This window comes from Dreissena polymorpha, unplaced genomic scaffold (genome assembly GCF_020536995.1).
Source record: "Dreissena polymorpha isolate Duluth1 unplaced genomic scaffold, UMN_Dpol_1.0 chrUn004, whole genome shotgun sequence".
Classification (NCBI taxonomy): Eukaryota; Metazoa; Mollusca; class Bivalvia; order Myida; family Dreissenidae; genus Dreissena; species Dreissena polymorpha.
Window position 1 is genome coordinate 873,063 of NW_026273318.1, and position 25,207 is coordinate 898,269.

The window sequence follows — 25,207 nt, forward strand, 5'->3', positions numbered from 1 at the left end:
GTTTTTTTAATTACCTTACCAGCTAGGTAATTCAAACGAAAGTAAACGGACCATGATTGATTGTTTAAAATCTGTAAAGTAGAATCAGCACTTGATTGTGACTGATGTATGAAAAGGTCCTAATGTTTAAACCAGAGTGATTTGTTATTATAACAAACGTGGTACAAATAGAGAATATATTCGGTGGATGGCTAGTTTATGATTTAACAAAGACCACAGAGACATAACCATTTATTCAGCATTCAGCAATATGGACAGACAATCAAAACAAATTATACGTTCCAAATCAAAAACTGTGCCCAGAAGGGTATAAACATGTCATAAACAACGAAACTCTTTACAGGACAATATTGCAAAGTGACTCAGATATTAAAAACTAGTCTACTCTGCAAAATATTGTTGGTTTTGTGTTTGAGTGCCAGGTGAATTTGCTCTCATTCGGATTAACTGTAGGCCAGATGTCTATCAAATTAAATTTTCAATTATGTTATTCAAAATGTTTCTATTTTTTGAGTGAGTATAAAGGTTTCCATTTCTTTTATCTAATAATGGGTTAAGAACAATATTGAAATCACCTTCGACCATACTGTTTGTATCTTGGTTATTTATTATAAAGTATTGTAAAATTGAGGTCTGTTTAAAAAAGAAGGGGGAAAACTGCGGCGGCGGCGGTGGCGGTGGCGGCGGCGGCGGTGGCTGCGGCGGCGGTGGTGGTGGTTGGCATCTTGTAGCTTTTAATCGATCTTCCGAAACAAAAGTTGGCGCACAACTAAATAACTTGAGCGAAACCCCAGTCCTCAAATGTTATTAACAAAATTAGAAATATAAAGGCATCGTTTCTACATTAATGCGAACAAGGGCTTTAAAATCGGTCAACATTTTACGATTTTTTTTAAACTTGCGTTGGACGGTTTCTATATAGAGCCTGCTGGCAAACGGGGTCTTTGCCCAACGTCTTTTTCTCCCACCAATCCTAACCTTAAAATGTATTGTTTATGTTATTTTGCTTGAAGACACATTATTTACCCAGTAACATGTATGTATTTATTTTGACATTGCGGTCAAGGATAACCAATGAAAGTGCAAGCACTTATTTCCTTTGGTTTTTGCTGAAGAGACAGCAAGCAAAACAGTATTGGGATACAATGAATCCGGGTGCGATACCCTAGCTCTTTGCGAATAGATCCCTTGGTTCTTTTACGTGCTCAGTGTATAACACCGGGAATTGAACCGGGGACCTCTGGAATGGTAGACCAGAGTGTTACCACTCGACCACCGCACCACCAAGTGTAGCTTATTTAGCCATTTACATAACTTTAAAGTAAGGTATCATTAAATATCAAAATAAAATCATCGTCAATAAATCCTCACCTCTAGAATTGTGTGTGATATGGTGTGATGAACTTTGGTTTAAATCAAATCAAGTCTTAACCAAACTTGCTTATGTTGCGTCTAGCCAAATAATTATGTAATTCTTGATGATCATACATATTGAATCAGGTTTTCTTGAGTTATTGCCACTTCCTTTACGACAAAGGCCAAATTTGATTAAGTCCACTGGCTGACAGTGTCTTAGTTGCATAAACCCATTGGTTACTTGTTGAAAATGTTTTAAATAAAATGTTTACCTAGTAAGCTTCAAGTCGACTTCAAAGTGGGTGTTGTGTATATATTCTTTGTTATATAAGATGGGTTTTCTTTGGTTCTACCGCCCATTATGGGTAAACCATTGAGGGTGTGGGAGTGCTTTCATTTTTCATTCAGTCTTGTTATAACATGTACATATTGTGCATAACTCAGGAATCATGTATCATCAAGTCGAACGTTTTATTTCATCGTTCTAAATTATTATAATTGGACGGTCGTTTCAACAACCAGCGAAACTGTTTATCACCTTTTTTAACGGCGCTACAAATACATTGGCATGCACAAATAATGACATTCTAACTTATCTTAGGGCTGAACACGGCGATGAAATTTTCTTATCTCCGCTCGATTTCTGAAATCACTGGCATCGAGGAAGGACGTGCTAAAATGGAAGTAGGTCGTCTGATTGGCGTTCGTAAGTTTTGCCTTTTAATTTTTGATGTATTTTAATTAAAATCAAGTGTAATGTTATACGTTTTTTTTGTATTTTCCTACATTAAACTTTAATATTATAGTGTACCGCTTCATAATAAAACTCTCTGTAAAACTTAGCCAAAAAAATGCTTGAAAACGTTCTCATATTTCCCTTATAAAAACAATTACTTATGGCGTAGCCTCTTGTACACACATTGACCGACAACAGGCTTCTATTCAGTAAGTGGACGTCTGGGTGTAAATTATGCCCAACAAGGCAGTCGGACGTCCATTGTACAACTGGTGGACGTCCGATACCCGCATGTACGCCGTTTTCTTGTACACAGCACGCATAAATCTCAAACCTGAATCTTGTAGTTTAATCCGTTCACTCCGCCTACGAGCTACTGTATGGCATGAATTTCTCAGCCAGTGGCAATTATTTTTTTTTCCAGCTGTCAGTCACATTCTTTATGGTAATCGCATCAGCCAATAAGCGTTTAGGCCGCCGAACAAGGGCCGACCCCATGCGAAGATGTATACAATAACTGCACACGTCACAGATCAATACTGATCTATCTAAACGACTGCAACGAAAAAGTTTCCACATTTTTATGCAAGAATAAAGTCCACGCTTTCCTCGATGAAGAATGACGTGTTTTTGTACACAAAGTGTAATTTAAACCTTTTTTTAACAGTACACGATTAACACGAACACTATTTATTTGTGGCTAGAATTCTTAATTCAACGTGAAAATAAAACATAACAATGATATTTGGATAACAAGTTTAATTATGCGAATTGAAAATAATTAAATGTCAATTGAATAAGGTTTTTGTTATACAAATGTATAACAAATGTATAGATAAATGATTCGCGCATGTTCAATGGAATTTCCCTCATCCCACCATTCACTTTGTATTAAAACGCACTTTAATAAGTGAACGTTTCTTAAATACATTCATCGTCAATATTGGTCACATTTTGGTTTTGAAATTAGAAATCGTAATAACAAATTGTCGAGTATTGGATAGATTTCGAACATTTATGCACCCAGCTATCAACATATACGGTAGGGTGTACTAAAATAATGAAATAATGAAATAAAAATGGGACTTCCAACCTTATTACGTGGACGTCCACAATTTATTACTAGGAAATCAGGACTATTAACTTTTGAAAGCAATTTGATTTGAAAAATTCTCATTTGTTTTTTTCAAAATATTGACCATTTTATATAAAATATTTTAGTTGCACTGTGCTGCGCATGCGTGGCCCAGCCCCCACAAAGCACATGTCAAGACCTTGACGCCCAGGCGTGCGCACTGTTCTCTAAAGCCAGGCCGAACCTTTGCACTGACCCGGCGTTCTCACAATCCACATGTATACGCTTCTGTGGGAATTGCCGTGAGTTTATTTTTTAATAAATAAAACTAGCCCCTGTTTCGTTTATTGTATGTGACCTTGTTTTTAGAATCACTTTCTTGGTCTGGAACATTTCACCAAAGAACAAAGTTTTATGTAGGCAATAAAAAACCGTTTCCGGTACATTTCTTACCATGTTATACATCTTTATTTTAGAAGAAATGTTTTGAAAACTAAATATCAACGAGTGAATCATAATTCAACAAGCTTTGGTCCATGTAAATGTCAAACTAGCAAAAAGAAATGCGACATTTCTTTGATGACGATGATCCTGAAAATGGTGCTTATTAAAGTCTTAATGATGGTCCTTGTTATGTTGTTGTTATTGTTAATTATGATAATAGTAATGATAATATTAATGATGATGATTATGATTCGCATGTCTCTTTTTAGCCAGTGATTACATCCATAGTGTAATATAAAACCTATATTCGTACGACATGTCATTTGTTTGATGATTGCAAAAAAATGTTTTGAATATTAGCCTGGTCTTTGAATACCACCGTCATCATATTTTCTGTTTTTTTACATATAATATTAAAACGGACATGTTGGTGATAATTGGAAGAGTTATCTCAAATTTATCCATACAATTCTTATTATTGCATATACTTTTTCGACACACTTTCGATAAACTTGAATGTATTTTGTTAAATTAAAATTTGATTGAAAAATAAAATTTGAAAACGGAATTATGTCCATTTCTATTCAAAAGCGAACAGCCAGTATGCTTTTAGCGCTATGATTATTTCTGGTCTGATATTCGACCATTTTGATTTGCGTCATTTGATGCAGTGTTTCAAATGACTACGATTCTGCATCAGAAAATGTTAATTCGCACTAATTTTTCAACACACGATAAGAATAGTTTCTGTTAGGTACGACCATTACGATTTTTGTTAATATATTTAATATTTTAACAACATTTTGGTAAATGTATTCAAAGAAGTATTTAAAAAAAGGATAGGGTTTTCAAAAGCATATGCTTAAAACGATCTAACACTTGTTATGATAACATACCATATCTTTTGTATAAAATTCGTCAATTAAGTAGTTAGGTGAGTTTACAAAAGTCTCACAGACTTGCACAATTACTGAAAAGCTTATATAAAATGCAGAATCAGCTGATTTCATGTACTAGTATATTAGTATATGATGTTTGCAAAAACGTAATTTGAATATAAAAAATCACAAACTTCCACTGTTCCGATTTCCTAACATTCCAAATCATACTATTGTGATCCACAACATCTCGAAATCTTATCTAGACTGTCTCGTAAAGCTCAATGTGAAAGCGGATCTCTATGCGCAGTCATTATGGGTAATATTTATTTACATAACTGCATTATTAAAGTTTCGGTTACGTATGTTTTTTGTTTAATTCCACAATGCAATTATAACGCAATTTCTTTCAGCCCTGGAATGTTATTCGTGCCCCACTCCCTTCCTCAACCCGCTGGACTGCAACACCACCACCACGTGCCCAACTGGCCAGGTAGGACAGACGACATATTGTATACATATATTATATACAATTACATATATTGGTTTTTATAAATACATTTCAATTTACCGTTGTTCCTCCATCAATACGCAGCGAATATGGTATTTATGAAGCTTGGCTATCAGTGGCTAATAAAGATGTCGGACGTGAAAAATAAAACGCAAAATGTTTTTCTCTTTGCAAATGTTGCAATACATTATTTGAAAACTTGGAATGAGGACTATATTATTCGTGTACATTGCATCGTTTATGGTCAGAATTTTTTGTGGATGTTTATTGTTCAAATTAACAACGACACTTGAGGTGGTCGTTTACAGAAAGATGAGCTAGTGTCATTGCGCTTAAGTATAGAAAGCAACACATATGCGAGCATACAAAGCAACTCATTTGAGCTTATAGAAAGCCACGCAAGTTTGATAAGAGAACGCAACGCATGTGTGAGAATAGAAACATGCTATTATAGAAAGAACGTCTGTTATTTACGGAAGCAACCCATCTGTGACAATCATGCTTTACTGGCGGATATACCAAGTTAATTTTACAGAAACCATGTACGCACCGTTTAGAGTTGTCAATGATTTAAAGTAACAGAGACAGATAAAAATATTCGACTTCAAATGTTTGAGCGATCATCTGTGTATAAATCTTCTCTTATGTGACCAATCGTCTTTTGCAGACGTGTGTAACCAAGCATCTAACAGCCTTAGATGGTCACCATGAATACATCGTGTCTTGTGAACAGAAAGCAGTACGTATTTTCATAGCTAATATCGTTATAGCGATTCGAGTAATAACTCATAAAGCGTTGCGCAATGCCTCTAAATGCCGATCCTTTTGACGAATCTTTTGCTTGATCACTACAGCAATGTTAAATAGCGTAAAAATGTCAAATGGCGATACGAATGTTAAAAAGAGTTTAGAATATTACACAAGGTTAAAATTTGAATAATTTTAAATAGAAAAAAAGTATAATATTTCAATATATACACCTTAGATAGCATTCAAACGAATTTCAAAACCTCACGTGCTTAGAAACTTAGATCCAAAGTAAAACATGAGGAGACAATGAAATATTAAACCTGCTTTGCCTAAATATTAATTTAAGATATAAAATGATTCTTGATCACTCACGCGAGTCAAAACACGAATCGTTTCTAAACATAGATCTTTCCCTATAATTTTAGTTTTCGTGTTAATACGAATGTTTATACTATATATAACTACAGGCTAGTAAACGTTCAATACAATAAAGACCAACATTTAGTTTAAGGTTATGTATAAGTCATATTTCGAATACGATTTCACATGTAAATACTTTTTAAATGCGCTTTCAGGTTTGCCAAGGACTAAATTTCGGGTTTGGCGGCTTAATAGGGAAGCGTGACGAAAGCCAGGCGGAACCGGAGGCGGGTCGATACCGTCGTGACGTGAGTGTCTCCTGCTGCGATACGGACTTCTGCAACACTCCGTACTCTCTCACCACAACGACGCTACCGCCTACGTCATCCGGACCGTTCCCGCACGGTAAGGGTTGTTGGCCTTTTATTTCCAAATCGTATGTTTCGCATATGTGAAAAGCATAAAAAACTTCTTAACGCGCGTGAAAATTCATACTGCATTATTCGCAAAAATCTATGGTATTCGTCATGCAATTAAATCATTTTATTGTATTAAACGTTACACGTTTGGAGATAACGTTGAATTTGAATCATCCAGCATGTACTGTACTGTGCCCCTTCTTAATAACGCTCAAGTTTAGATTACGACTGAATTGTGTGAATGCATGTGAAGGTCATATGAAGGTCATGTGAGACATACCAATAATTATAACAGCTATTTTACTGACTTAATGTTATCATATTTGTCTAAGTCGTCCATTTATGTTCGCAAAAGAAGGTATCGTAAAGTAAATTCTTAAGTCGATGTTTTATAGGTACGGGCTTCATGAACACATAAACATCGGAAGCTTGTATTCAAAAGTTGTTAAATAATACATTTACATGTAATTTACATATATAGTGATAAGTCATTAGAAGTTATTTATCTCTCCTATTAGCAAATACACAACGCTTCATAAACAGTGATTACAATATAAACGCTCAATGTCAGATCTATTCCATGCTAGGCTGCGATCGAGACATCGTGTTTGTTCTGGATGACTCGGGCAGTGTTGGCCAAGCAAACTTTCGACAGGCGCTTGGTTTCATCGGGGAAATTGTCCATCAGCTTACCATAGGCCCAACCAGAGCACAGACGGGCCTCGTTACCTACAGCACACACGCCTATGTAAGTCGTTACGTGTGTGTGTATTTCCACGTTTTATGAGGTCCCTCCGCGCCAGAGGCTGCATTAGGTGAGGACCCGGAGTGTGTCCCAGCACTCCTTCCTAATCAGATTTTAGACTCACTAAAGTTGGGACGAATTTTGAATGATAGCTGCAATTTCCAGCTATTTATTGTTTTTACTGAAATATTTTTAATTTTGGGATGGTCTTGTGCTGTGGGGGGAAACCGGAGTACCCGGAGCAAACCCCACTTGTCCGGTATGGTGACCACCAACCAAACTCACATGCGCCGAGAACGGGAATTGAGCCCGAGTCGCCTAGGTGAGAAGTCGTTACGTACAGAACCAATGCCTATACAGTGTATATGTCGTTACAAACAGGATCACCTTCTACACTAAACGTTACCTAAGGCGCTCACAAATATGTATGTCGTTGTTAACTACAACACCCACGCTAATGTAAGTTTTTAACTACAGCACTCGTGATCATATAAGTCAATAACCCTAATTTAATTCGTTATCTACATCACCTATGCCTATGTCAGTTGTAACGTTAAGATAACACCCCTATATAATTTGACTGTTCTTACCTACAGAACCAACTCTTTTATAAAAAAAAAGTATTTTACAATATCAACGACATGTAAGTCGTAGCATACAGCGCCCATTTCTATGTACTAGTATATCGTTACATAAGAAGCCCACGGCTATGTAAATTGTTACCTACAGCTTCATATGTCGATACCTACAAAACCCAGTGCATATACATCGTTACCTACCGAGTTCACGCCTATGTGCATAGGAGGTTTTGGGGATTCCGATAATGACGTCACGTTTGCGAATGTTCAAATTTTGGCCGTCGAAACTGCGACCGTTTCGCTTTTGTTTGCATTTGATTAACCGCATCGTGATAAAGTTTCCATTACAATCTCTACTTGACACATATTCGCGACCCTTTTTAAAGAACAACAAAATACTCAGAAATTGAAATTCTTTCGGAAAAAATTGAATTCAATGAACGAACACTAATGAGGACGAAAACTATCGCATCCACACCACTTATAATTATAATCAAATTATTATATGTTTTATTATTTTTGAAATATCATTTATTAATGTCTAACTTTAAGAAAGAATACGGGTATTTATAGTTTTGTTTTGTGCAATTGTCAGTATTTAGTCTTCCGACGACCTTAACTCTGATACAATGTAAATGGCCGCGATCGAGAATGTGACAATTTTTAGTAACGGAAAACCCCTGTTGTGACGCCACGCCAAAACCTCCTATACAGCACTCACGTCGTTACGTACATCACCAACACTCATTGAACTGGTAACACTTAGCATCCACGCCTATAAAAGTCATGCTTACGTACCCTTTACAATATAAGTTGTATCATTAGTTGCCTATGAATCGTTATCTTTTTCGTTACTTAACCAACGCGCATAAAGTTTGACTGCAGTAAAATGTCATGTATTATGCGGTCAAAATTAGATTTGATTGGTTGGTTGCTGGTTGGTTGATTGATTGATTGATTGATTGATTGATTGATTGATTGATTGATTGATTGATTGATTGATTGATTGATTGATTTACCAGCCAATGTGGCACCTGAACGAAATCACGACAGAACAACAGCTGTTGCGAAACCTGTCATCTGTACCGTACCAAGGCGGCATCACGAAAACGAACGAGGCTCTGTATCTGGTGCGTACGACTATGTTGACTCCACAACATGGCGACCGCCCTAATAACAAGAATGTCGTCATCGTTCTTACTGACGGGGAATCCAATGATAAGCTAGATACGATTCGTGAAGCCAACAAATTGCACACCGTTAGCGATGACGTTATCAGCATTGTCATCGGAGCAGGTACCTGAGAAAATTGAAAAGCCTACATTCTAAAATCTATTTTAAGGAGTATTGAATACCGGGCAAATCTTACATAGATTCGATACAAACGCGCAAAAACTTATGATTCTTCTTCGAGGATTTAGGCGAACCTGACATTAAAATAATAAAAAAGATTGGTCAATACTGACCTCTTTTTTTCTAAGACATAAACATTATTATTGAATTTTGTAGAGGAAAAATTAAACCAAACATAGCCATAAGGTGTTGTTCTTTTAAATAAGTCATTCGATATATTTTTATATTTTGCTTCAACTAATAAGGTACCGTCATTAAACCGGAAAATATTCTTCTTCTTGAACTAAGGCGTTATGACGAGATCTGAATGAGAGGCATCGAGAAATCTAGGACTGAATTACTAGACAGCCGGTAATCGATGGACAAGAACCATAAATAGGTCGAGTTCTTAATTAACAACTAAAAGCAACCAGAGCCGAGTCAGGAAAAATGTTGTTCATGCCTTTAGAGAAAAAGTTATTATAATAACAGTCAATTTCTTTACAGGCATCAACCTTGCCGAACTGATTGCCATAGCAACTGACAGTCACCACGTGTTTGACGTCCACAGCTACAGCAGTCTTCAGTCGATTCTTCCTCAGCTAATGCAGATTATTTGCAACGCTTAAATGGGCAACAGATTCAATAAAGTTACCATAGTACCATGTACTAGAAATATACACTTCATAAATTATCTTGCACACGGGCTACTTTTCACTTCTAACTGTAGTTGGTACAAATATCAAAAAACGCTCTTTGCACCATGCTCAAGATAAAATAAGCATGGACATAAGCCAAGGACAATGATTCCAAAAGTGCTTTTGGGTAAATGTTTTGTGCACTGCCATTCATTTTTCACAGACGTTTGTTATACCGCGGTTGAAAAACACATTATCTTACTATCTTAACTTAAACATAAAGAAATATGTTAAGTTTCAAACGAGTCTCTTCAGAGATATGGAAGTAGTTTCTGATAACACCATAAAAATGGCAAAGTTGAAGGACACAAAACTGAAAATGTGTGCAATACTGGACATAAAACATGTCATAGAAATACGTTTCAATTTAATCGGTTAAGTGTTTGGAAGACTTTCGCTGCACACAATTAATGTATTTTATGCGGGAAACCGATGGACGGACATACCGTCCGACATAATGAGGCCTATATACCTCCTCTATGTAGGGGTATAAACAATTGTTTCACGTTTCCACAATACCCTTGACACCATGTCAGTTACAAGGGCTCTGCTTCATCATCACATTATGGCATTACGCCATGTGTTCTCACCGATAGACATCTAAACCTACCCGTAAACTTAAAATTCATGCAAGTGAATCATGGGGCGAGCGCAATGAGACGGAGTTAATACTGTTACATTTGATTTCCAAACAATAGTGTAACATTGTTTTTAATTGCCTTACCAGCTATGTAATTCCAAAGGATGCAACGAAACAAGATTGGTTGTTTAAAATCTGTAAAGTAGAATCAGCACTTGTTTGTGACGGATGTATGAAAAGGTACTGTTGTAGTAAGAAGAAATATTTAAATTATAACAAAAGTTGTACGAACGTTTGAGAATGTATTCGGTGGATGGCTAGTTTATTATTTAACAAAGACCACAATAACATAACCATTTATTCAGCATTCAGCAATATGGACAGACAATCAAAACAAATTATACGTTCAAAACCAAAAATGTGCCTAAAAGGGCATTTATTATGTTATAAACAATGAAACTCTTTACAGGACAATGTAGTGGCATCAGTTTGCAGTTTAGAGTAAGGAACGGTTATATTACTTCGCCAATTGTGATAAGTAAAATGGTAGATCAATGATATTTAATCAAGTAATAGTAAATTGACATACAAGAACACAAACGTTCATATAATGTTGGAAAAAAAAGAAATTAAGTCTTCAAAACAATACAATATTCTAACATGCGTTGTTAAGTGAGCAGAGACGATATACATGTACAACTATTACACAAATAAGAGGCGCACATTGAATTCTCGTAGATATTTTCAATATGTTAACGTCTTTACTTTGAAAGATAAAGTATTTAGTTGATAATTTTCATTCTAGGATAGAAACAATTATTAATCACATGTAAACGCATTTCAACTTAAAGTGTCTTGTTCGCCGATTGTCGAAATGACAACTTTCACAATATATGTCACAGATTCAAAAACTTAAAGAATACTTTAGGAAAATGACCAAATTAACAGTAATGAAGAAAACTTTGAAAATACATTTTCCGTAATGAATAATCATCATTGGAAACCAACAAATTATAAAGCGTTACAGACGCGAAAAGATCAAATACGTTTAAGAGATTCTGTAGTTTTCATTAAATCATGTCAAAACACATGGATCGCTTAAATGAAGTTTAAAAGTCACGATACCGAGTGGTTACACTTTAAGTCTAAGTCTTTAAATATTTTTTTAATTTAAAACCCCCCATTTTTGTTATACTTTTACTATAGTTCAGATTTTTAAATCTAGTCATTTAGGGCATTTTATAAGGCCAAAATAACCTGTATGCAAGTCGCTTTAAATGGTGAACGCAGAATTGGTCATTCTTCACACCGTCCTTAACAAGCATAAACATATGCAAATGCATTAAGATACACATCCGCTATGTATAATATCTAGTCAGATCTTTGAGTCCATTATTAAAGGTAACAATAACGCAATCAATCTTCATGCACGTTGATTACTTTCATTGTAAAATAGCACATGAGAGAATGGCTTTACACAATTTAATAACAAAACAAAAATAAAATGTTGAAAATGCAATTTTAGCATCTTGAATAAAAAATTTGATTCATTAAAGTTGGTCGTTTCCTATTTTATGCATAACGAATGTGCTTTTTAAAACAAAATTTTCTACCAATAAACACCGTAGTTCTCATATGAGTTTTTGCAAATAAATGATCATGATTTGTAGAAATGCACGAAAACAAAGTCACCCAAATAAAAGTACCTTTTATGCTTGTACGCGGTAAAATATCCGAACAAGCTCTAGAAAATAGTAGAATACAAACATCGTTGTCATGTTCAGAATAAAACAACTTAACACCAACAGGTAAATGTTTAAAAGGACTTGCGATCGAACTGTATATGAAAATAGTGTGTAGCCTTCGCCAGTGTTTGTCATATAGAGAACCCAACATCAAAACAAAAACAACATATACATGTTTAAACAGACTTGCGATCAAACTTTACATGAAAGTGTGTAGCATCCGTTTCCGCGTCCTCCTCAGAGTCCCCATGGTCACACTCCATTACGTCATCCGTGAACGTGCGCAGTTTCTGGATCGCCGCCGTCGCCACGCCCAGCAGCTCCTCTGTGACGCTCTTCCGCTTGATCACCGGCATGATAGGCTGCAGTAAGGGGGCACTTCTGCGTCTGTCCGCTGGAAGATATTAATACATCATTATCGAAATTCATCATCAAGGCCTGGTTGCTCAAAACTCTACCGGCCATTTTAGCTAAACGACGTTATTTATTGGATCAGGTTATGTATGCGACTTGATTTTTAACCATTGATTATATGTTTTCATTTTAAACACAATTGTAATGTAAATAGTTCGAAAATAGTTGACTAAATTATTGCTTTAAAAATAATTTAATTTGGGTCTGAAGTTAACAAACTGGCAGTTAAGGTTTTGAGCTTCCGGGCCAAGTATTATAATTAAATGTAGCCAATATTAAAGGGGCCTTTTCACGTTTGGGTAAATTGACAAAATTGAAAAAAGTTGTTTAAGAATCGCAAATTTTCGTTTTAGTTATGATATTTGTGATGAAACTGTAATATTGAACATTTACCATGCTCTAAAATAGCCATTATATGCATCTTTTGATTATTTAAAAACCAGAAAATTATAAAGCGTTGAAACGCGAAACAAATTAATAATTTGGAGAGTTCTGTTCTTGTCGTCATATTTTGTGAAACTACAAGGATGGCTTATATAAAGTATAAACTAGCACTGGCATAGTATCCGGAAGGATGGACGAGTGGTCTTAGTGGTAGACCTTTTACTCCAGAACTCCAGGGGTCATGGTTCGAGCCCTGCTGAGGGTTACCTTTTATTTCTTTTGTTTTTTAAAATTTTATTCTTGATTTTTACTGGAGCATTTTATATCCAATGTTTACATTTATCAATATAAAGCATTTAAGGACAAACTTCAAAACATGCCAAAATCTGTTAAAAGGCCCCTTTAATAAAGAGTTTAATAGTTAATACGGCTGTGTATGTGTATAAGTACACAAAGGTAATACTATCTTGGACTAGCCAACAGGTATCGAGCTCAAACTGATGTCTTTAAACAAATTACATGTGCAGTATTAAGTGAGCCGATTCAAATAAGTACAATAGTGGACGGTTACGTGATACGAATGACTATTATAGCGGATTGGATGAAACAAATATGTGCATAATAATTGATATGATCCCACCTTGGCGTAAAATCAGTTTGAAATAAATTTAAAAAGAGTTTATACTATATACCGTTCCATTACTTAACTATGAAAATGTATGCATATTTAATTACATGATATAAAGTCGTTCAAAATATTGACGAAACAATATTCAACATTTAAAACTACGTCATGCTTAAAATCACATTAACTACAAGCAACACCATCTCCAACAACAACAAATATAATAATTGTAAAGAAACACAACATATGAGTGCATGTTAAAATCCAAATGTCATCATCAATCTTTCTTCAAATCGCATGCATTGAACACTAACTTTACCAGAAAACAACATAAAACCGCACAACACCTGAATGTCACCGTTCTGCTTGTGAAATCCCTTCCCGATTATGGTGAGCACGTGATTTCCGGCAGCCATTATCTCAGTGTTATCATCGTGCAGCTTCATGGAGCGCGTGATGCTGTCACACACTTTCTGGATGTTATTGCCCCTTACGACATCTGAGACGGAAGGTTAAAAATACTCATGTGGTTGTATTTAAAGTGAACTAAACCCGTAATAAAACGGTTAGGTGCGGAAATAAAAATTAATAAATTTTGACCTTGACTTGTGACCTTGACCAAATGAGAAGCATTGTAGTGGACACGTACTCTGGTCATGGGGAATACTTGTCAATAAATCCATCCAAATTATCTCAATTTCAATATTTATAAAGGGGTTAAATCCAAATGCTCTCAATCTTAATAAATGTGTTTGCTTCAGGTAAAAAAGCCTATATTTGGTTGTTTTTAGATTCCATATTCAGTAAACGGTCCATGTAATGTTTCTTAAAATATATTTATATTCAACAGAGGTTTGAAGTGGCTGCCATAATATACTTGAAGTAAATAATAATAACAATGAAACAAAAATCAATGAAAAAGGTGCATAACATAGGGGCGTTCGACTTTTGCACAAATCAAATTCAGCTGATTCTGAAGATTAACGGCATGGTAAATCGTGGGTCGGGAAACTAGAAACATGAAAAATACTGGTAATGTCAAGTACCATGTTAAGAGCGGACTGACCTGCCTGGCACATATTCTCGATGGCTAGAAGGCACACGCAGTGTAGCTCGGCGTTTTTGGGGTGCACGTGCATGCTCTCGATCACCGCCTCGAGGCAACATAGGCTCTCCAGCGACAGAAGGCCGCTCTCTGAAATGTGGAAGAAGACCGTTGGAGTGGGTGTGAAAGCGAAACGGAAAGCTTCTTTTTGAAAGGAGCATATTCATGGTTTTTCCCTATATTACTGGTACGCATACGAACATATTCCCATATATATATTTAATATATATAATAAATTTATTTAATTTATAAAAAGAATCCTTCTGAAATTTGTGTTTTTGACTTTCGCCTCCTGTGGGATTCGAGCACACAATTTGCTATACATGACGATTAAAAAAATACACAATCAAATGCTTTTTTTCCCATTGGAGTTTTCACTCGATATTACCAGGTAATTATTTTCGGTAGAATTGACAGTCACGCGAATCGATTCATGTACATTTGTATCGAAAACATATAAAAAGTAAGTATTTTATTTAGACGATTAATTCATTCACAACTGGTAAATCACGTATAATTTGTATCATAAAGATGCTTACCGGCAACATGTCGAACATGCTGTTATAAATGCTTTATATTAGTTAACAAACTACATCATTCACATGAACTTTGTACGATGGCACATATGTGACATGAGCATGTTTTATTTATGTCATTCCCGCGACTTCCTGTAACTGAATCCCAAAGCTTAGTAACAAAGTAGTGGGAAAGACATAACTAACTCGTGAAGACGTCTTAGTAAGTCGTGGGAACGATTAAGTACAACTCGTGCAAGCTTTTTCGTAGGAACGACTTAGCTAACTCGAGGAAACAGCTCACTAACCTGTTGATACGAGATTATTAAGACGTAATTAACAAGTCAGAAAACAGGCAGTTTAAAACAGGATTTAAAGGCGCGCGTTTGTCCGATTTATATCTTCCGACATTAAGTAGGTCTCCATCGTATAAGCCATTTAAATAATGCGTTTATCAGCTTGCATTTTATTTGTTGATTATGTCGATATCACGAATAACTCGGAAACATGTGTACCTTTTCCTGATAGGCAGGATATCGTGCCGCATCCCAGAAGCTGTACCTCCACGTTGTCCGCAAGTGTCCGCATGACTGTGGTCATCTTGGACAACGCTTCCCGTGGAAGCAGATGCACGTCTTCACCTGAATGGCGGTGACAATGTAAACTCTATTTATTTTAGCTCATTTGCATCGATAGCCTTAATATTATTGAACCCCTTCGAGTTCGTTTTCTAGGTAGAACCACTACTTGGTGTCGGGGAGTTTTAAACAACGCTCCCTCGATGGGGATTGAACCCGTGACTTCCCGGTCGCTAGGCGGCCCCGTATCCATTAAGCCGATAGCGGTAATGCATTGCGATGAAACACATCAGCGCATAGCAAAGACAGTCGTTGGAAACCCGAGGTGAAAACATGTATAACCTTGTACATAATAATTGATTAAGCGCGGTCACTTTCTGACCGTGCGGTTTTAGGCACAGTGTCTTCAATAAGCCGTATAACAAATAATAGTATCAATTAGGAAAAAAATTAATTAAGTATACAATAACACAATTTAAAGGGAAAAAACACACGAATACATTTGTTCAACGTAAGTAGACAAACTATATTAACAATATAAGTTTTATTTATTTATTAAAAAACAGAAAATAAACAAAGAACAGCAACTTTGAAATACTATGGAACGAGTATGATACTGTCTCTGATGGTTCCCTATGACTATTTGTATTCCCATCAATACAAATAAAGTATTATCCAAAACAGAACAGCTATTTGAAAGTCTTCAATACTCATGAATTTATGCACCGCACATTAAAAATAAACTTGCGACAATAACTCTGAAAATAAAAAAAAGCGTTATGATCACACAAAATACACATAGGGCATAAACTCCAAAAAAATATATATACTTGTTTTCGCTCCTTCACTCTACCAGTACTGTCATTTATCCAATATTGATAAATATACTTTTAATTTAATTCCTACATTGCTCATGAAGTTATGCTCTGCACAATTAGTTGTACTAAAGGACAATAACTCTGCCTGTCAAACCTGGAGATAAAGCTATGGTCCTGTATACTGCACTTCTTTATAAATCCATTTTAAGGGGCCTTTTCACGTTTTGGTAAATTGATAAAATCGAAAAAAAGTTGTTTCAGATTCGCAAATTTTCTTTTTAGTTATGATATTTTTGAAGAAACAGTAATACTGAACATTAATCATGCTCTAAAATAGCCATTATATGCATCTTTTGACGCTGAAAATTATAAAGCGTTGCAACGCGAAACGATTGAATAATTTTGGAGAGTTATATTTTGTAAAATTACGAGGATTGCTTATATGAAGTATCAAATACATCAAACATTGTATATAGAAGGAAGGTCGAGTGGTCTAAGTCGTAGGCTTTTTACTCCAGGACTCCAGGGGTCAGTGGTTCGAGCCCTGCCGAGGGTTACTTTTTATTTTTATTTTTTATTTTATTCTTGATTTTTTACTGGAGCATTTTAGATCAAATGTTTACATTTATCAATATAAAAAATTTAATGACAAACTTCAAATCATGCCATAATCTGTGAAAAGGCCCCTTTAAAACTTAAAACTTAAAAAGGCACGAACATTAAAGGGATCTTTTCACGCTTTGGTAAATTGACAAAATTGAAAAAAGTTGTTTCAGATTCGCAAATTTTCGTTTTAGTTATGATATTTGTGAGGAAACAGTAATACTGAACATTTACCATGGTCTAATAGAGCCATTATATGCATCTTTTGACGATTTTAAAACCTAAAAATTATAAAGCGTTGCAACGCGAAACGATTGAATAATTTGGAGAGTTCTGTTTTTGTCGTTAAATTTTGTAAAACTACGAAGATTGCTTATATAAGGTATAAAATACGTATAGCGTGTGTACTCGGCGGAATAGCTCAGTAGGCTAAAGCGTTTTTACTTCAGGACTCTGGCAGGACTCCAGGGGTCACTGGTTCGAAACCTGGTCCGGGCAATGTTCTTTTCCTTTTTTTAAGTTTATTCTTGATTTTTTACTGGAGCTTTTACAATCCAATGTTTACATTTATCGATATAAAGCATTTAATGAATAAGTTAAAAAATGCCAAAATCTGTGAAAAGGCCCCTTTAAGTAAATCTCAATAAAGAATAGAATTGATAAGGCAGTTTCGTTTTTGAGCGTTGCTTTTTTTGTGTCAATGTCATCTTCTAATCTACACAATTGTATTCAAATACTTTCAATACTTATGGAGGTATAGTTAATGGGAGAGCATTTACTAAGGGAAATACGTCTGTATGTCCTGTAAGAAATATGATCCTTGCTCTGTGTACTTCCTCTCAATGCCCTGTTTAATAACTTGAAGTTTCATTTAAATCCTTTTAATACTTCCCGCACAAGAAGTGGGACGGAATGACAGACGTTAGAAATCTTAGAATGAAATGACAGAAGGATGGAATATGCGATTGCTATATGCCTCCCTTTGAGGGCATTAACATGCTGTCCTTTTTATTTGAATTAGGGTCACCTTGTTGTCATTTATAACTACTACACTATTGGCTTAAACGTTTTAGTTTCGTTATGTCACATTTTATCAATCATTGTTGATTTTATTTTGATGGGAAGTACCGGTATTTCAAATTTCATAGAAGGTCGCGATTTTATCGTTCAATAGGACTTATTAAGAAACGAACGGTTTTAGCAACTGATCACTGAAACTGAACGCACTACATTAATTATACGACCTGTGATGATGCTCGACGTTAAACTTAAAATGTCAACGGCTTGTAGTAAAAATGACATAAATACTATATGCTAAACTCCAATTGAAACAAGCACTGTAAGTAAAGACATGAATGCTCACATAGACTCTGTAACAATTACCACAAGGACTCACCAAGAGCTATGTGTGCAAAAAGTTTACAGCCGATGACTTGGATGTCTTCATCCTCCAAGAACTCGTCCATGATTTGCAGTACCCTTCCTATGGCCTTGTGGTCGACAAGCTTCAAGCAGTCCGTACCTGAGAATGAACATAATTTATTTGGCAAACACATATTCCATATAATGGTAATGAATAGCCTGTGGCTATGAACATTTAAATTTTAAAGGAAATGCGATTTGAATGACACTTACAAACATTATGCTTCTTCCTTTAAAATGCAGAGAGGATGAAGCATAAAAATAGGTGTTTCCAAATAGGTGTACACCTACGACAAGAGTTCATTGAAACTGTTAAGTTGATAAGAAGACTAGGTCATGACGTCACGTATATGTATTGTAACACTTGTAATACATTAGTTTTTTTGTAAACATTTTGCAACTGATTGCATTCGGTATTTCAATAATTTCAGAAGTAATATACTTTATAATGATTTTAAACACAGCAAATAAGCAGATAAGTCAAGTACAACTAATAAAGAACACTTTCTGTCACCGAAACAAAAGTTGCTCAACAGCACATCTAAAGCTGACACTGCCGGGTTATTTTAAAGCGGACTACTGAAAAAAAACTGTCTGATGGGATATACTGCACATGTGTTGAGTAATTAAAAAAAAAGTATTTAATGACGTGCCTTATACTGTTCAATCCTTCGTTTATTTTTAACGAAGTTTGCATGACAGAAGTCTAGATATATTGGGTATAAAATACGAATGCCATAGACTTACGACACCTAAACGAAAACTCGTACCCGCCCTTTGCGCATTCTCGTAGAACGTACAGACCGCTTTACCCATGTCTACGTTCAACGTCTGGTTGAGTTTGAGGTAGAGCAGCATGGATTCCGCGCTCTCCAGCGCCACCTTGTTCATTCCTGCAGCACAAATGGCATCATAAATTGATGTAGGGATACTATTACATCAAGTTATTTTTTAATTAAAGCCACACACCTTAAAATGAAATACACGTTAATCAATACATATGGATGCAATTTGAAAGTGTGCAAAATTGTCATTAAATCTTTAGCCTATTTAGCAAGTAATTTATTATTTTTCAAACGGCTTTTAAAACCGAAAGTAGGATTTCTATACGTATACATGTGTGCGTCAATTTAATAATAATAAAACATTATTATTTTTAAGTTTTAAAGCTAAAAAAAGACGGATTTTTACCTTGTAGCCACCAGATATATTATAATTGGCTTAGTTAAATTAAATCTATAGCCTAGTTAGCAAACAATTTATTATTTTTCAAAGGGTACCGCTTTAAAAACCGAAAGTAGGATTTCTAAACGTATACGTCCGTTTCAACAAACGCGATTATTTTTAAGTTATTAATCGCAAAAAAGACGGATAACTACCTTGTAACCACCAGATATATTCTAATTGGCATAAATAAAATATGTTTCTCATTTATTTTTTAATTAACTATGCCAAATAAGGTGTGTGGCTTTAACACAGAGCACACCCTAACTGAACACACTTGTTTGTTGCTTCAGATGAGAAGGTATCAGAGAAAAGTTTTACAACGACCAGGATGTTAAGGCATTGTTTTCACGGTATCGTTGTACAAACATCAATTAAGTAAGCTTTTTATTTGTAATGCATATGAATAACATCACTACGGCGGTAAAAAGCTGCATTTGTAAGAATATTACACGAGACTATTGTAACCACTGTTAAGAAATGCGTAAGCAGTAACAAATACTCCAAAGGGCAAGTGATGTACATTTTGAAACAACACTCACCAAACGTAATAATGCAAATGGCAACATACATATTGTTTTCTGTATAAATAATTAATCAGTTGATATTTTTGTGCTATCATATTTGTGTTTTGTTTTCCCCTGACCATACTTAAATAATGGGGTCAAATATGAGAGGCTCGTCTTTGCAAAATGTGATGCTGCAATTCTAAAGTAAATGGAATGTATTCATGTCTGTTGGTACGTTAGGACTGTTGATGACTGTAGCAATATGAGGAAGATTTCATGATCTCACCCCTCCTGGGAAGATTGGCCAGGCAGGTGCAGCCGAACGCCATGATGTCTTCATTCGCGGAGAAATGTTTCAACGCCATCGATATGACCTGGATACCGGACTCCTCGGCTATCCACCAGCATCCTTTATCTGCGAGTATAGTTAGACAGGACCGGTGTTCACAAAGCTCTTGATGAAAATCGTAACTTAAACTTCAATGATTTTAATATTAACATTTCTTTGAGTGTGCGTATATCTGTATCTATAATATTGCAAATATGGTGTATGTATACCTAACTTGATGAGATTGTCGAAGAGCATGAATTTACCTGACTCGATGAGATTGCAGAAGAGTTTCAGCGCGTTCAAATTGATGCTCTCATCGTCCTTAAATTTTTTCATCGCATGCAGAGCAGCGTGGACGCCACCGTTTTTCAAGATTCGAAACTTGTTGTCGGCCTCTGAAAGCCAGTTAAGAGCAGATTTTAAATTAAGTATTAAACTTTATTTTCTAAAGGACGCCTACGGATTGAACGCGAAATGTCGTGAGAGCTAGTAAAATTCTTTGAAATTTGGTAACGCAAAGTAGCAGCGGGTACGTGTGTGAAACGCAAGCCTTATATTGATTTGAGGTCATCAGGTCAAAGGTCAAGGTCGGATGAATTGCGTCAACTGAATTTCAAGACGTGCGGATGGAATCTGTACTTTGTGTGGACCTAAAAACTTAAAAAGTACATTAAACAAATAGCACACAAATACTCGACTATGCCTTCAGCGACGATGTAATTCCTTTCTATTTTGTAGTGACATAAAATGCACATAAGGGATATGGTATTGTAGGGAAACACAAATCAAACTAGCGTACCCTCTGCTGATATGTTGGTTAGAGTCATGCAGCCTACCATCTGGATCTGGCGGTTCTTTTCGAGCCCCAACATGGACGAGATGACCGCCTCCGAGGCGCCCATGTCCTCAACGTACCGACGGAAGTTGTCTGCAAACAGACATCATCGAAAAAAATACTTCGAACGACGCATGTCGATTGCTTTCAGAGAAGAAGCTTGTGTATATACATTTTTTGCAACACCATCATTTTAATTGTGGTGCAGTTTATAATAGGAAACATGGTGCAGGATCAACGGGGTTTTCAGTGGTTTACGCACGGGCTTGAAAGAATGTAAACTCACTGCAAAGAACTTAATTTATGCAAATATCTCAAGTTATTTAAAATACATTAGAAAAAATATTTTGTGCGTAAAGGAGTTTTTCTTGCGGTTTGTGCCGATATCTTAAGAATAAATCCTTGAATACGTCTTAAATCGGTGCCAAAGTTTCACGTTGCGTGCTGCATGACCGTGTACATGAATAACGTAAACATCCAATTTTTGGCCAAGAGTACAGGCTTATTAAAGAAAGTAATTCTGATGTATTTCACATTGTCATTAGAAGCATAAAAACTTTCATTTATGCACTAGTTGAAATTATTAAGAATTTTTAAAAAAAGTTTTTTGAAATACAGCACGACTTACTGCTGTGTTTGCATCCATAAGAGTTTAATTGCGAACCCCACAAAGTCACGTGATCCTGCACCATGGAAAATTTCTTATTTTCAAATTTAATGTGGTGCAGAATATATCAAAACCATGCATTTCTGTTTTCTCTGCAATATTATGCAGATGTCATGTGTCGAAAAAAGTGGTCTGTCGACAATAACAATGCGGAATCGGAAAAAGAGCATCGTACGGATATATTTCGATGTAATTCACTGTCTAATACAACATATGTTTTGCTATGATTTAAATTAGGTTTAAAATAAAACACGTGATAGTATAGAAGCAAACGCATGTCATCTTTTTAAAGGATTCGTCCCATAATAGGTTCGGCTCGGGAATCATTTGCTCAATAATCTGTGCATGTGTTATCAAATTCCGATGGATGGTGCTTGCGAAACAGAGCAGAAAAAAGATGTTAAGTATAAAGCATGCATCGTGTATAATATCAAATTTAACGTGACGGTTGGGCTCGTGGACACAAAAGTGATGTCTCTTATCTTTGTAAGTGTTATTATAATACTAATTAAGTGCCAGAAATAAAGCGGTTGCACCCAACCTCACTGAATACCATAAGAGGTAGGTATATCCCATAATTGTAAATAATTCAGCGTTTATTATGCGTGACTTCATAATGTCAAAAATACGTAAAACATGGCGCGTGCATGGCTATACAAGTAATATAGTTTCACGAAGCAGCAGTTGCAAAATTGTAATGCACAATCGAGCGACTTGTCGTAAATTTTTTATAATAACTTGGTTGTAACAAACCGATTTTATGAAACAAGTACGACATGCATATTAATACTTACGCTCAATTGGTCGTTGTCGGCTCAGGTACATCTTCAAAGTACCACGGGTACTCTTAGGTATATTACACTTAACTCCGGGTACGGAGCATACGCCTACAGACACCCGGTCGTACCCCTTTTATGTTGTACCAGAGCCGACAATGACGAATTGAAAAGGCACCAGCAGTTGAGCGACCTACCATTGACGGCAAGGTTGCCAATGACCTTGCTGCTGTTGACCTGAATGTCCACATTGAGCTCGTACTTCTTCATGAGCTCGATAAGCTTGCTGATACCGTCGTGTCTCACCACGGTGGCATGCACGCACTCTGAAGTAAGTTCAGTATTGGATTATTTTTTGTTCACGTATGGATAACATTTTGTGGTTCCGATCTGTCCATAGAACTTAAATGCACTGATTGGTATATAATGTATTGAACATTTTTTTCCTATATTTTGTATGCCTTTCTTTTTTAATTATCTACTCTGCACATTAACCAACCGGTAGCTTAATATAAAAGCAAAATTAATGTTAAAGTTCATTTCGGGTTTGAGCTCCGCGCAACCAAAAGGGCGACAAGCAAACTAGTTTCCTAGATGTTTGCCTAAGCTTGAAGATTTCTTCCGGGTACACCTTCTGAGATTACAGGTTAACCATCATCATGTCTGTCTGTCCTCACGTCCGTTCAAATGCTGCATATGCCATTATCATGAAACGGTGTATAGAAATTCAGCTTTAGTTTTTTATATATGAATGTCGTTCGATTCATTCATCTGTCCGATTATCTATTTGTATGGAACTGAAATAACTAGAAGTGTCCATATGAGCCGTCTCTGTGAGAAGCGAGTGCATATGTGCAAAGTGTCGTCCCAGATAAGCCCGTACAGTCCGCACTGGATAATCAGGGACGACACTTATCCACCTTAAGTGGTGTTTTGCTAAGAAGAGACTTTCTTTAAACGAAAAATATCATATAAGTGAATAGTGTCGTCCCTGCGGACTGCACATGCTTATCTGGGATGACACTTTACACACATGCACTAAACCCCCTTTTCACAATGCACTGCACATACCATAGTACTGGAACTTATGATTTCTCCGATCGTACTGATGATTTTTGAACTTATAAAGGTCTATGTGTGGATTATGCAACACTATTCGGTTTGTAAGCTCAGATCACCGCTAGTTATGAATGTGCGAAGCATACTATTGTAATAAAGATTGGTCTATGTGTGCCTTTCATTACCTGTTCACCTATCCGTCCGACTGTTCGTTCAAAAACAATGAATTTAGTTTAATATTGCACAAAATATTACCACACACGTTTACATAATATGACACACGTTCAGAGAAAACTTGATTTAATGCATGTGCGGAAAGTGTCGTCCCAGATTAGCCTGTGCAGTCCGCACAGGCTAATCAGGGACGACACTTTCCGCGATAACTGGATTTTCGTGTAGAAGAGACTTCCTTTACATAACATAAAAGCGGAAAGTGCCGTCCCTGATTAGCCTGTGCGGACTGCACAGGCTAATTTGGGACGACACTTTCCGCATATGCATTAAACCCAGTTTTCTCAGAACGCGTCTCATATTATTAAAAGTGAGTATACGTGAGGTTTTTTTTCTCACATGGGTTTTGTCATGTGATTATTTATTTCATATTGATTGCCTATATTGGCGTCGCACTGGAGTGCGGCGACTAGTATGTAATGCGTTTTTGTTCGCTTATGGGAGGAGAAGTTATTTTACGGGTCAATGGATATATTTTTGTTTTAAGAATATCTTACATAGTGGTGATTTTTTGTGTGTAAATTAGTGTAAATAAGTACTGCATTTTGCCTATTACATTTATTACAAAATGTATTGCCAATAATACAAAGCTAATTGTTTTTATCAATAACTGATCACAGGGGAAAGATCACAGGGACTGGGCAAATACGCCAAACTTTCTGGTCTTGTATAAAAACAAAGCATAATCAAAATATATTTATTTTGTGGTTTTTCTAACAATAGCGCAGACTTTAGCTGTTCGAGTTTTGGTTAAAGCGTATTTTCTTCAATTTTACAATACGACAGCGATTATATGGTTTATTGCTTTATTGATAACCGTTACACTTCAGTCACTTATTAAGGCAGTAGGTGCCTAGTGAGATCGGGAATAGTCGGTCGATATCGCCGTATTCGGAAAGCGTTA

General features: G+C 35.9%; 2 protein-coding genes across 5 annotated transcripts in view; one reads left to right on the forward strand and one right to left on the reverse strand.

The window, feature by feature from the left end:
* The first annotated feature begins 1,957 nt into the window (after window positions 1-1,957).
* Window positions 1,958-9,890, forward strand: LOC127863302 (collagen alpha-1(XII) chain-like). The gene is made up of 8 exons (XM_052402723.1): window positions 1,958-2,062; window positions 3,314-3,469; window positions 4,903-4,982; window positions 5,668-5,739; window positions 6,326-6,515; window positions 7,117-7,277; window positions 8,875-9,148; window positions 9,692-9,890. The coding sequence occupies exons 1-8, from the start codon at window positions 1,972-1,974 to the stop codon at window positions 9,811-9,813; spliced, it is 1,146 nt and encodes a 381-aa protein (XP_052258683.1). The 5' UTR covers window positions 1,958-1,971; the 3' UTR covers window positions 9,814-9,890.
* Window positions 9,891-10,806: 916 nt separating this feature from the next.
* The window catches only part of LOC127863298 (uncharacterized), a 44,926-nt gene continuing 30,525 nt past the window's right edge, over window positions 10,807-25,207 (reverse strand). For 2 of the 4 annotated variants that reach the window (XM_052402717.1, XM_052402719.1), the window contains 10 exons: window positions 23,211-23,339; window positions 21,535-21,663; window positions 20,999-21,130; window positions 20,691-20,819; window positions 19,424-19,564; window positions 18,646-18,771; window positions 15,766-15,891; window positions 14,697-14,825; window positions 13,978-14,129; window positions 10,807-12,601 (listed from right to left, as the gene is read on the reverse strand). In XM_052402717.1, coding sequence (XP_052258677.1) covers window positions 12,554-12,601; window positions 13,978-14,129; window positions 14,697-14,825; window positions 15,766-15,891; window positions 18,646-18,771; window positions 19,424-19,564; window positions 20,691-20,819; window positions 20,999-21,130; window positions 21,535-21,663; window positions 23,211-23,339 — 1,241 coding nt within the window. In that variant the 3' untranslated portion in view covers window positions 10,807-12,553. Of the gene's footprint in view, window positions 12,602-13,977; window positions 14,130-14,696; window positions 14,826-15,765; window positions 15,892-18,645; window positions 18,772-19,418; window positions 19,565-20,690; window positions 20,820-20,998; window positions 21,131-21,534; window positions 21,664-23,210; window positions 23,340-25,207 lie in introns of those variants that run through there. The other 2 variants (XM_052402718.1, XR_008041017.1) reach the window with 2 other exon arrangements.

Coding starts and splice junctions, on each gene's coding strand:
- LOC127863302 (XM_052402723.1), top strand. CDS start 1,972: ATGAAATTTTCTTATCTCCGCTCGATTTCTGAAATCACTGGCATCGAG. Junction 2,063..3,313: donor AGGTCGTCTGATTGGCGTTC/GTAAGTTTTGCC, acceptor AAAATATTTTAG/TTGCACTGTGCTGCGCATGC. Junction 5,740..6,325: donor TGTCTTGTGAACAGAAAGCA/GTACGTATTTTC, acceptor ATGCGCTTTCAG/GTTTGCCAAGGACTAAATTT.